Raw genomic sequence first — 14,106 nt, forward strand, 5'->3', positions numbered from 1 at the left:
AGGGACATGTCGGTTGCGCTTCTGAGCAAATGCAGAACACCAATTGCGGGTAAAAACTTTTTTTTTTGCTACCCCAAAATTACGCCTCATATTATACAGTCAAACCTCGATATAACGAACACACATATAACGAATTATTGAATATAGTGAACTCTTCCGAAATATTTTTGTCAAACACATGTATTTTTAACTTCCCATAGCGAATGCGGTTCGGCATAAAACGGATATTACGAACTTCGCAATGCCAAGTACTACCTAACTTTAATAGCAGGAGGCAGGCTACGTTGCACTACATGTGTGTTATGCGGCGCAGCAAACGTTCAGGATTACCTCGCAGGCGCTGACAGCGCCACAGATGCCATGACGGCATTGGGAGTTGACAGCCGAAGAAATCTATGGCCTCCGATATTACCCCCGCACGCCTGTTTGTGCGCACGGAGGTGATCTCGGAGGCCATAAGAAATCGTTTGCATCTCACAATCGCCGACAGCGCCGCTTCAGCAACGGCGGCAGCGGCACGATCGAATGTTGTTTTTTGCCTTTTTGGACGGAGGAAGGAAACAACTTGCTCTTTTGGTTTTTGCGCTATTCGAGTTTTTTGGTTTTAGTGTTAGCAGCGGCGTGGCCGTCATAGCGTTCAGCGGAGGCTGCGTCGGTCGTCGTGTCGAGTGTGGTGCACGGGTGTGCGTAGTGCTGTGATGGCGGTGAACGTGAAAGAAAGAGCAGAACTGACGTTAAAGACCAAGCTCAAGATAAAGGCAGTTTACAAGAGGGGACTGATTGACACTCTTCTCGTAAAGCTTCTTATGAAGCAGGACTTGAAGATTGACTTGCTGGGAGCATTAACGCGGCATGGGACAGCGTGAAACGCGAAACGATTGCCAACTGCTTTCGGCACGCAGCTTTTGTTCCAGCAGAGGCCCACACATTAAGTGACGATGGGGACGAAGCAGAAGCAGAGCTCCGCGAGCTTCTGACATGAGGTGACATGCCCGCAACAATGACTGTAGAGGACTTTGTAGGCGGCAACGATATCACGGCGACCACGGCTGTACTGACGGACGCCGAAATCGCTGTGGACGTTTCTGAACATCCCGCAGAAGAAGCTCAGGCTGACCGTGCAAACGACTTCTGCATTGGATTTACTGCGCCGCCACTACAGTGCTATTGAGAGCAGTGGGTTTGCCCTTGTTGAGCGTTTGCAAACTGTGGAACAGGGCGTGATACGGAACGCGATCAACACAAAAAAGCAGGCCGCAATAACGCAGTTCTTTGCGCGTAAATAAACGGACGTGACCCTAGAAGGCACCCTCTGAGTTGCTGTGCCTTCTCTGATTGAATTTTGCTGCTCTTACATGGATCTTCTACGAAATTTTATATTACGAATTATGGATAGAGCGAACTATTTTCCGATTTTTTAACTGTTCGTTATAACGAGGTTTCACAGTATGCAGGTTTTTACGGTACTTCCGTCTTTAAAGGGAGTAATAGAAGTAAATGACACCATACTCCCTTAAGGGGAGACGCGGGTCTTAAAACGGTCGAAAATGGTCAAAAAGTCGATTTTGGGAAAAACTCATTTTCGGAAGGTTTATCCTTTCGAGCATCTACAGTAAAATTATTAACGCTGAATTCGGTCGGGAAATGCGATAAAATCGGCTTTCAAAACACCACGGCAGCGACGAAATGGCCCCGAAAAGAGACTTTGTTCGAACTTCCCGCGCGCGCCGCCGGCGTTGCAGCCGCCCGATCGCCGCCATCTTGGGCTTGTTTTGAAGCTGGTTTCTTTGTGCGCAATTTGAGCTATCTCAAAATGGCGTCGCTCAAGCCGAGCGGCGGTTCGGGCCGGTTTCCCGAAGGCCGTTTTCGGATCGCTGATTGGCTTGCACGCGGCGCGCTTCGCGCGCGCCGTTCTGCGCCTCCCATTGGCTGGTGTGACTGTCTACGTCATATTTTTTTTTCTTTCTCTTGCGTTCGCCGCTGTGGCTGTCGCTTCGTGCGCGTCTGTTTTTGCGCTCGTGTTTCTCTACACGCCGTGTTTCCGCCTTGTGCCGGGAGTTTCTCTTTGCGATCGAGATGCCGGGAGACAGTCGATTGAAACCGAGCACGCAACGAGCTTTTGGAAGCCGGAAGAAACGTCCGTGGAACAAAAAACAGCAGGCAGCGGCCACCAGTGCGTCGCCGGGGCCTGCAGTGCCGGACTCGTTGGATCCGCCGGGTACATCAAGCACGCTGCCCGATGACACCGCGGGACCAAGTTGCAGCACGAATCGTATCTCGGATCGTGGTACACTTCGTGTTGATGCTGTGTACTATTCGTCGACCGAGCAGGCGCAGCGTGTTGAGCGATCGGCGCAAGCAAAGTCCGTTCTGTCGGAAAAGTCGGCAACCCAGCGCAAGTTTGACCTTCTTGGCGTCAGTGCGGATTACCAGACAGCTGATGCCGGTACCCAGTTCGTGATTGTGGACTTGAAGGTTTTGAACAATTTTTTCGCGCAAGCGAAGTGCGGAACCTGCGGCGCAGGAAGTCTGCGTTTGAGCAAGGCAACAGATAAGGAGTACGGCCTTGCTGTAAAGCTTCTGCTTGTATGCGAAAACTGCGATTTCGAACAGAAGCAGTTCTCTTCCCTAAGAATAAGCGAAGCAGTTCTCTTCCCCAACTGTTTGCCTGGTGGAGCTCTCGTCTCCTTGGCTCCGGTCCTCACTTTCACCTCAAAAAAGTCAACTCCTAACTTCTCGAAAGTAACCTCTATAATTTCATCACACTTACACATTCGACATTTTTTTTTAAATGTTTCCTCGGATGGAATAAGACACTTTTTGTTTTGTTTTGTAGGGAAACTGATAGGGAACATCTGAGTAACATCCGTTGTTGAAGATTCTTCCCAATATTTTCTGCACTCAGCGTCAAAACTTCAAATGAGTTTTTCTCAGCTTCATGTTTTTTGGTGACATGACTAGCCTTACGGAACTTTTCATTGGGTTTTTGTGGTGCAGTTTTAATAAATTTTATACCGTTGAATTCAGAAAGGTTTGAACTGTGGAGCTATGCTATTTTTATATTGCTAAGTTGAACATATCAAATTTATTGAACAATAATGTCAGCTAATTATATTTTCGAATTGTGGGGCATCTACATAATTGAATATTTTATACTGTGATGTACATCAATGATAATATAAATAGCATAGCTCCACATGGCAGGTCTTTGGCTACAACTACATTTTAATCGGAACGAAAAAATATTGAGGGAAACTGTCCTAACGACCCGTAAGAAATTACCAAATTAGGCTTTGGTTATTTCCCAATAACATTAGAACTAATTGAGATAGAGTAAAACTAATTACATTTTTGAAAACAGGAGGAAGAAATACATATACACACCTAATTTCGTTATTATATCTCTAAAAATAAAAATTTTCATTTTAAGACCAGTGTCTCCCCTTAAGGGGGGGACACTGGTCTTAAGACTATTTTTGTTATTTACCAATCAAAATTGATGCAACTTGGTGGGTTTGTGTAGTTTTTGTGCTGATTCCAAAACTGCAATTATTTCTTTTGTGATCCAATTATTTCATGAGACAATTAACCAATTTCTAATTCTTACAAGAACAATTACAAAATGACCACTGAAGAAAAACTTCAGTGAACACATTGCTGGACACTAAAAAGAATGAGGAACACAATGGTGCAAGCAGTTTTTTGATTAAGCAATTATTTCTTGTTTTATTGCACAACAAAGTTCAAAGGTAAAAATATAGCATATAATGGTCACAAAAAAAAAAAAAAAAAGCCATTTTAAAAGTTTTGACCAAGAAATTAAAAGATCTACTTGCAACATTGTGTGCTCCACATATTTGGCTTCATGCTGAAAAAAAAATTATTACTCTATCTGCAATAGGTGCCGAGATATAAAGGCCGCAAAACTGCAAGTGGTCGACAATGCATGTTTTGAGAAAAGAGCAAAAAAGAAACGGGATTATTTAACAGACATTCACTGGTGCAATGCACACATTTACAATTTAACATGGCTGGAAACCTTCAGGAATGTAGTCTCTTTGCTTTCCAACGTCCAAGTGTCGCTTCTTTCATTTTTATTTGCAGATGCAGCACATTCAATTGTCCCTTTTTCAGCTGCACAAGTCACATGCAGGCAGCGTTTTTTTTTTTTTTTACGTACGTCGTTTTGCTATGTCCTCGCATCAAGACCGCGGTCAGAAACGTTTATTGCGGAAAAGAAATGTAATTTGGAGCTGTTTGCTGCTTCTCAGTGCTCTGCATTGCACTGGAAGCAAGTGCATTTACAAAGGACTATGAACGAGGCCCGATCGGCGCAAACGTGCGGCGAGCTCTACGAAGACGACGTGTCCCGCAGTTTACGCATTGGAGAATAAGTTTGACAGCGATTTCCTACCCCCGTTCACTTTTTTAAATGCCAATATCGCCGCCGTATGTTTTACGCTTCGCCAATCTCGGCAGATCTGACGATCGTGAACTCCGCCTCGCCAAGCGGACTGTCCGCCACGCTGCCGTCATCGTCACGAAAACAATCTGTCTACCGCTTCGTTGTTTTGAGCTTATCCTTCTGCTCATCTGCAGCCGGCGATATCACTGTTGCGGCGGGTACGACCGCTGGCAGTTGCAGTCTCCCATGCTGGGGAACACGCTAGGCCTACCTCAGGCTCATACACACGATCGTTCGGCGCACGACTTTCGTCGGCCTGAGCGTGTACAGCCAGGGCAGGGCATCACTTGAGATAATTATTCAACTATTCTTTTCACTTTTTTCACAAATTCTTGCCGTGAACGCACCTCGCGGTTCGGAACCAAGCGCGGCCGGCGTCACGTCTCCGCCATCTCCCCGCGGCTCTGGCGCACCGAGCAGACGCTGTCAGCCAGCTCCACCAGTGCGGTGACGCCTTATCGTCACGTGCACCCCGAAAGCCAATGGCATTGCACAAGCCACGTTTTCTTTTTTGCTATTTTTTTATGCGACCAATGGACGACTGTAAACAGTAGAGGCGGCAATTTGAAGACGAAAGGCGGCTCTTTCGAATGAGACCAAGATGGCTACGGTGCCGCGCACAAAATGGGAGCTACGCCTCGCGGAAAATGGTTGTTTTGGGGGTCGTTTTCAGCCCAAATTTGGGCAACATCGATTATATAAATTGGCACTGTGACTAAAATATCGACCCTAGAGATGAAAAACTTAGCAGATAGGTAGATAAAGAGCTACTGATTTTGCAAATCACATTATCTAAAAAGTAATTTTTTCGCAATTGTTTGGTCCGAAAGACCCGTGTCCCCCCTTAAAAAATTAAATGTATGCACTACACTTCAGTTTTTCTTTACAAGGGGGTAACAGAAGTAAAGGACACTATTATCTTAAAATACTCCATTCATACTCCCTTACGGGAAGTGTTAGGAGAATAAATCAGAAAAGGGCTCATGTGAATCAGGCCCCTGGAGAGGAAGGTGTCAAGTTAATCCTTTAATCATTCATTAAAGAACTATAGACACTTCTGTTTTGAGTTCATGTCTTATCTTTTGTAATAATGAATCACCTCATGTTATTTACCTCCGGTTGCGGAATAATTTATAATCGAAAACAGCTGAAACGGGATTCGCAGCAATTTTCGGAGCATTAAAATCTATATTTGGAGCAGCCCACAGGAAAAAAGAACTGTATTGTGCAGTACGAATTCAAATTTTGGAGTCGCTAAACAGGCAAGAAACCTTACTTTCACTTAAAAAAAAAAAAAAAAAAGGGATTAGCCCGTATGAATGCGATTTAAAGGAAATCTAGCAAGGGCCATATCAGCAGTGCTTGGCATATTTCCTTTGTGAATCCAGCATTCACCTATTTTTGTAAATAAGCATTTTGTACCGCAAGGCATGGTATTTATTACACTAAAAAAGAAAAGAATGCGGGCCATAAAACTGAGAAGGTTAATTTTTCAAACTTTGGAGTCCAGAGAAAGGAAATACAGAAGGCTACAAAACTTGCATTTCATTTCTTATTTTATTTTTCAATCTAGTGCGGTTTTATAATTTCAATTCCGAGATCTTATCTTGCTCGCAAGACTCGTAAAACAATGTTTCACTGCCTGCGAAATCCACAGCTTATGTCGTGCGAGAGTAGCTCCAGAAGAGCGCAATTCGAAGCCATGACTGCAATGCCGTGACTGCAATCAGCCTTAAAGTGCAAAAACGAGCGCAGTTAAAAAGAGGCCAAAAAGCGAAAGGCAAAACGCCGAAACCAGATAATAAAGTGAGTCGTCAAGCGAGATAGTCTTCGGCCCGTGATTTATGATTTCTATGGACTGGCGCTGATTCCCATGGTTTTGACTTGATATTTTGATGAAGGGGAGGTGGGCTCAGGATATTAGGTTACACATTTCGTGCACGGAGCAGACTTTATAGTATTTCTATGTTCCAGCATCCATAAATATTAATTTTGGTAGTCTTGGGCTCCACTGCGGCGCTATAGAATTCAAAGCCTAAGGCTGCTGCATGTTTCCCAATTTGCTAAAACGCACTCCCCCCCTCTCCAAAAAGAAAAGAAAATTCACATGTACCACCTCGAGCTATATCACCACAAACAGAAGCCACAACTGATGCACCTTCCATCAGACGACGAGAAAACGAGTCTATTGACAAGACTGCATAAAAACAACTCTGCAGCACATGAATGGCCCAACAAAATAAAGATACGAAAACTTCCAGGGACCGCATAAAAAAATCTAGACATCCATTAGAAGCATGCGGCGCTTAAAACACTGTGCTGAAGTGTTGCTCCAAAATCACAAGTACCCCCACGGCCCTTTTCACATTGTGATGCAGTACAGCGATGCCTCATTACAAAAGGCCCCTTCGTATTATAGGGATGCTTCATCACACAGACCGTGACCCATGCAGTGAAAGATCCTCAAACCGTAACGGTTCAGCATGTGGATGCAAGAGAGAATAATATGAGTAAGTCGCTAGAACGGCGTGATGCCATCTCAGAGTAAAAATAAAAGGCCAGTAATGCACGCTGCAGTGTCTGAAACACGACTGGTCATATCACGGCCTCAGAAAGTTGTCCCCGAATATGGCAAACTTTTGCGGCCAGTAGGGGCTTATGGCGCAGCGTGGCGCAGAAATATGCAGCTGTAAAATGTCACAATTGGTGCAGCTGTTACACCTCTGGAATGCAAATTAATGGTGTAACGTGGTGAAGCTAAGTTGTACAGGTAGGTAGCAAGCTAGCAACACCTGTGTATAGGTGGATGCTAACGAATAATCACAGCCCAGTTACCTGGTTGGGAAGGAGCATGTAGCGGTCGACGAGCCGTTCCTGCTGGGCCTGATCAGCCTGCGCAGAGATCATGTAGCCAACGGCCTCGCAGAAGGTGTGAACCTGCTGTGGCTGCAGGTCGTAGATGATGGTGCTCATGTTGGCCAGGATCTCCTCAATGAAGGGCACCGCCTCGCCCACCTGCACCTGGACGAAGTGGCGGCGGCACTTCTGCGCTATCTTGATGAACGTGTCACAGGCCATGTCCTGGACGCCCTCATGCGTCTCTGCAAGCAACAGGGGGAGAGAACGGGGCACACAGCAGCAGTGAAGACTGAGCATTAGCCACAATGTCCGATAGTAAGCTTACCCGACTTCCCTTCCTAGGAAGACTTAAAATGCGAGCGTAATAAAGAGGCACGAGCGTAATAAAGAGGCGTAATAAAGAGGCAGCAGACACACAATTTCAAGAACATCCTGTCTGGATAGATAAAATGGTGTGCATACTTAGCCCCTACCTAGGCCTTAGAACCTCATAATGACTGCTATGTCACACAAGTAAACTTCTCAACAGCTTGGCAAAACTGCGATGATTCCTGTAAGGTACCTCTATGCATTACTCTTATTCAACCGAATAATCTTTGCATCTCCGATTCAGAGGTTGTGTTAGTAGTGAAGTTTGTATTACAATAGTTAGGCAGCCATTAGAATAACTACACCCTGTTCCCCAATATACACGAATACCTTTAAGGCCATATTCTTTGAGATTGTGCAACAAATCATCTAGCCTGCAAAATGTCCATGTGCATTAACAAATCCCCGCAAACTCCATGCCGAAAAACCGCTAACAAGAATACGTGAACTAAAATATAATCTTGTATTTAAAGATAAAATAATAAATTGCAGACAAGTGCATAGCCAAAAGGACATTAATCAATGAACATCAACTAAATAAATAGCTTTCTCTTGCTCATGAGTGCTCGCATGAGAGAAAATAGTTATCCTCATAAATGGAACTAATTCAAACAAAATCCAGACCCGTTCTTGCTTGATTCAATATAATGATTCTGAAGAGTGATTAAATGTTTTCTACCCTTTAGGCATGGTATGCTTTGCATAGCAACGCAATATACTTTCAGAAAATGCTACCTTCATATTTAGCATAAGGCTACGACACTAAAAGTGAAACGCCATAATTTCATTAATAAATTGCATTCAAAACTACCTGCCTTTAACAGCTGTTGGATTACCTTCCCAAGAAATTAATGTTATCAAACTATATTCAAGCAGACAATAACTTTGAGCAAGGGTGCACGATTGATTGCCAATTTTCATGAATCAACATTCACTGGCTCAGTGGGCAAATACTTACTGGGAATTGAATGACGCTGTTTATGCACAGTTAGAAAACAAGCTCGAGTCAGACGCCATTACTAAAACTTGCCCAATGCTTAACACAAGCCACGTTATCCAATGACTGCCACATGAAATTCTGCTACAACACATGCACCTCATATTTAGTGACTAAACCTGCACACTCTGCAGCATCGGCTACATGAAAAGTTTAAAAAATCTTATAAAGGTGCTATTGTCTTAATTTGTTTGACCTAGCACTTGGTTTACCTGTGCCCATTTTTCCGAAAATTTTCTACACATATATATTTTTTAATTGTATGTATAATTTGCCTTATTAGGCATCCAGAAAATAGATTTCATGTTACCTTGAACGAAGCTTGGCAAGTAAAAAAAAAAAAAAGAAAAAGCTTCATATCATGGAAAGAAGAAGTACTACAACTGGTGTAAACCCCTGCACAATGTTATCCATATAAGCTGTTGTAAAAAAAAAAAAAAAAAATAAAAATAAAAAATAAAAAAAAAAATAAACCTTCAGATAACATTGAAATTTTTTTTCACTGTGTCACCATAGTGAAATGAGCCTCGTTGCAAGGCTACAAAAGAAGACAAAATGCAGAATACAGATATCTTCTCTCTTTATTGTACCTCAATCATTCAAATGTTCAATCACTCAAGACATTCACGCACAGCAGTCACACTCATTCACAGCCTTGATGCAAACAGCATGGAGAAAGAAAAAAAGGGGGCAGTACAGATTGGAAGCAACCACAAAGAACATTCACAACTTACAACTACGCACAAATGTCCAAACACCAACCAACCATACGCAACCAGTCCGTCACATCCACACAGTCCGAAAGTTCAAAGAAACAAACATTTCACAAGAAAAAAAGTAAAAAATAAAAGTCTGCTGAGCACCAAATTCAACCATTAACAGGATGCAACAGGCATGATGGGTACTATAAAAAGTTACTGTCAGCAATTATTTGTTGATGAAACAAATAAAAGGTAAGGTTTAACATGTCACCACTAAAAAAAAAAAAAACTTCCATATCTAAACACGGAACACAGAACAGCTGCCCGAATTACCCACCAGCACGTGTGACACATTACAAGAGATCAGATACACAAACTAACATGAGTGTTTCAGGTAAAGAAGCCCCAAGCCAGATCACAACTGTCACACAACATGCCCTAACACACACTACCTTGCAGTCACCGCAACAATGTAAACAGTCTCTGGAACTGTCGAAGATCACAGCAGACTAATAAACTACACAACTAGGTGCATACAGCGCCCTGTCAACTGGTTCTAGAGGCAAGAATGCAACACGGACAGGCCTTGGCAAACGATGTAAACCGCCAACTTGGCCAGCTCCAGTACCGTTAGCCGACAAGGCAGAAAAGAAGACACCACTCAATCACTGTCAAGTAAGCCTCATTAATCACAGGTGTTGCTGGAATGCACACTAAGATCACCTGCGGGACGACTGGAGAACCTGCTCAGCCACACAAGTGTCAAGCACACATGAGAACACACATTCTACAGGTTCAACGTTTCAAAAAAACGGTAGGCATCAGACTCTCAAAAATAGCTTGCTAAATGACTAGCTTGCTTAACACGACGCAATTCTGCTGGTACAACTATCCCTGGCCGATTTTAGTGAAAAAAGAAAAAAAAAAGAAAAATAAGAGAAAACAGGAGCCAAGATGAGCTGCTGGCATTATAAGGGATGCTAAATGTGCAATGTTACACCGAGCAGGTCACCTGGGTTGACAAAATTGTCTTCTCAATTTAGCAGCTCAGCATTTTAGAGATTTCGAGCTCGGCAGCTTATTTTCTTGAATCTTAATACCTGCTGTACGAACACTGCCATTTGAGTAACACTTGTTCATAAATATCTGGGATGCCTGAAGCCCTCAAAGAACAACACAGTGGACACCGAACAGAAATGCTTGTGATTAGAAAAGCAGCACTGCAGTTTTCCAGTGTCCCATCAATTCACCGCTTTATCTGAAAAATACGCCAAAAGCTAGACAGAACTACGCAGCTTCATCGAGTGTCTTCCAAGATCAAGCCGGTTGATACGGTCCTAAAAAGGGTCACATGAGAGCAAGAAGTCTTAACGCAGGCCTGTGTCTTGTTTCCATTAACTAAATTCAGTTTTGTTTGTAATTTTCTCAAAATAGTGTTTTCTACTGTACGCTGAAGAGATTTCACTGCACCTATCGTAGCTAGAGCTACAGTTATATTTTTGCACAGTGAAGGTGAAAGTACAAGGGAGGTGCAAATGCTTGGAGTAGATCTTTTAACTCCCCTCTAAAATATTCCAGTCTTCTCTCATGTTTGTTCCTCGGCTTGTGTTAAGCCTTTACTTTTAGCTCAATTTCCTTACCTGTAGCAATATCTATCCAAGCGCTCAAAACAAATCTGATAAGCAATTTCTTTTTCTATTGCTTCTGCAAAAATGGCGAGAATTTTCATTATCTTGCAGAATAACTGCACAAAGCCGAACCCCGATAACTCTAACTCAGACAATTCTGAGCCGCCAGCTATACTGAACAAGCTACTCCGCCCGAGGAGTCATCTGTAGAAGTATAGGAAAGGAAAACTACGAATCCATCGAACATTTTACATATAAAACTGCGATACCCTTTGATTTCAACGCAGCTGGGCTCAGCCGTATTTAGCATCAGGGAAAAAATGAGCAAGAGTGGGCAGTTAATTAAATTCGGTCCATAATTTTAAAAAATACCAATAATACCCTTTTCCCCCTTTAAAAGCAAACACTTCAGGGAAACATCAAGGCTTGAAATTGGACTAGTTGGCTGTTGATCAGCGTAATTGAAAGTCCTGTAAACACCACATAAATGCTCATGCGATGTCCTGTTCTGTGCGCGAATTTCAATTATACTTTAGGGAAACACTATCAGTTCTACAATACAGAATCAAGCCATATACATACTTACATTCACTTTTTATGCATTACGGCACTGTCGTAGGGACATTTCTGTAATATACTTGGAAAGCACTGCAAGCTTCGTACCTAGTTCCATCACGAGTTAGCTCTGCCCCCCCCCCCCCCCCCCCCTCCGAGATATTTTTTTGTTTACTGCACGTAGCTACGAGGTTGTAAACTCTCCGATAACTTTTTGTCTAGACATGTTCACATAACTATCACCATCTTATCAGCAACACTAATCTGATGAATTCATATCATCGTTTCCCTACCAGTCATATCCATCTTATCTCATCATCATAACTTAGTGGTAACCTGTACGTAACAGTGGTATGACTTATCTCGCTCGCTTAATGATTCTCATTAATTACCTGGTTATCACTGTCTTTCGATCACCCATGAGGCCAAAAAATAAAAAGATTTCTAAACCCGATTACGATACTCCCTAATGTGAAATTTGGGTGCAGCTGTTTAAACGTTTTTGCGATATACTTGGACAAAGAATTTGAGTGAAGCTTGTATTTATATGTGTGCAGTTACAAAACATAATTTTTCTCACAAACTAAAAAGAATTTCTCAGAAGCAGAGCAAGAAGAGCCGTAAGCGGCGCTGAGCTTGGCGATCTTCTTACTCTACTTCTGAAAAATTCTCTTGACTCCTTGGCTCGTTACAACAACAACTGCAACACTGTTACAGATAAGCTTATCCGCTAGAGTGTTTAATGCATTAAATTATCCACATACCTAACAGATTCGATCTTCCCTTCTGTGTTCGGTATATGCCCGATCGACTAAAGTAACTAACATCTTGTAGGCGCGCTGAAATTTAACTCGAGACAATTCACTAACACAAGACAAGACTGGTACGTGAATTGTGTTAGTGAATTGCCTCAAGTTAAAGTTCAGCGTGCCTACAAGATGATGGAAAACCAACTAGCCTCCATTACAGCATTGCTTAAAGTAATTAAATTTGAAGCCCCGGCAACATGACAATTCCCTCTTGAAGAGGGGAACTATAGGGGGACTCACCATGCATGAACTCGAAGAGCTTGTTGACAACCGTCTTGAGGAACTTCCAGTGGGCGCGCAAGAAGCGTGGGTACTGGCCCACCACATACATGATGTTGGAGGCGATGATGGCCTTGTTGTCCTTGCCGCGCTTCTGCTCGCACAGGCCCAGCAGGTCCTTGATGACAGTCACCAGGAACCGCTTCTCGTCCTCCTCGTGCATCGCCCCACTGATGGACCCGATCGCCCAGCACAGCTGCGCACGCACATTTGGTTAAGAGTGGAAGGGGGAAGGAGGGGGGGAGAGGCAGGAGTCTTAGAGTTGTTGTTGTGGTTGTAGGAAGAAGGAAAAGAAAATGCACGGGCCTGCTACTGGCTCTGTAGCTGAGCCACCTCCGCTGCCTCGTGCGGACAGAAGAGAGAAAGTAGAGAAAAAGAAAAAGAAGAAGGAGAGAAAGACGCGCGCCGCAACAGCCATCGTCCACCACTTAAGCAGTGGCTGGCTAGCAGCCTTATATTAGTCTTATCCTCTAAATGTACTCTGTAATATATAAAGCCGTCGTTATGTTTATAAGGGCTTTTTCTTGTTTTGTTGTGTTTTGTCCGCTGCTGTATTGCACTGTAAGCGGGGTGCTAGCCTTTGTCAAGCCATCGCAGGCTTTTTGCTAGCACCCTGCAGCATCACGAGTACTGTATAATCAGTGTTGATGCTAAATAAAATTATTTGTATTTGTATTTGTATAAGCGGCATTGACCTACCGTCCCAGCCCCGTAGGGCCAGGAATAGCCACCCTTCACCCCCTCGCCCCTGGACTGAGAGCAATTTTAAGGTGGAAGTGTTTAATCCCTCATCATTGTAAGCAAGAGTTGTCGACAGAAATGTCATGCTTTTCAATTGGTTGAAATGGTTGTGACGTCACAGTGCGCGAATTTTAAACGGGGCCAACTGTACTATGGCTAGCATCCATGCAACCAATTATTATAGTGCAATTATTATGCAACCAACAAATTATAGTGATGCTCCAAATAAGTGGGACTGAGTTTAGTTAACAAATCAACCTAATATACCTAACTGGGCTAATTATTAATTAATTAGTTTCCTAAATGTGGACAAGCGAAGACGTACTTGCAATTGAGCGAAGTGATAGTCAATTACACTAATTAGCTAATTTGGCAATTGGTGCAAGTTTGCACTTGCTAAACAGGAACTAAGGTTTACTGATAAGTATGCCTTCTACCGGTAATTGACTGAAGTACAATATACGAATTAGCTAATTAGTGTGCTTGTGCTAATTACACTTGGTTATAGGCAATTAATGAAAGTTTACGCTTACGAAATTGGGGCTCTGGGTTGCCAGTAACTATATCTTACTGTCGAACGGCACCAGTCTCTAATTACGGCTCCCGCTTTGAAGCACTTTAGTGAGCTAAAGTGCCCCCTGAATTTTTTCTCGCATTCGGTTCAATCTAAAACAGAAATTAAAATTTCCTCACATGCCGACTT

The 14,106-nt window shown here is 43.2% G+C and overlaps 1 protein-coding gene across 4 annotated transcripts in view; it reads right to left on the reverse strand.

Moving 5' to 3' along the window:
• The window catches only part of emb (exportin-1 emb), a 64,852-nt gene that overhangs the window by 30,036 nt on the left and 20,710 nt on the right, over positions 1-14,106 (reverse strand). For all 4 annotated transcript variants that reach the window (XM_084583693.1, XM_084583691.1, XM_084583694.1 and 1 more), the window contains exons 13-14: positions 12,624-12,858; positions 7,301-7,566 (exon numbers count right to left, since the gene is read on the reverse strand). In XM_084583693.1, the coding sequence (XP_084439819.1) occupies positions 7,301-7,566; positions 12,624-12,858 (501 nt within the window). The remainder of the gene's footprint in view (positions 1-7,300; positions 7,567-12,623; positions 12,859-14,106) is intronic.

Source organism: Amblyomma maculatum, chromosome 11 (genome assembly GCF_055883805.1).
Source record: "Amblyomma maculatum isolate TAMU_Amacu chromosome 11, ASM5588380v1, whole genome shotgun sequence".
In the NCBI taxonomy this organism is placed as follows: Eukaryota; Metazoa; Arthropoda; class Arachnida; order Ixodida; family Ixodidae; genus Amblyomma; species Amblyomma maculatum.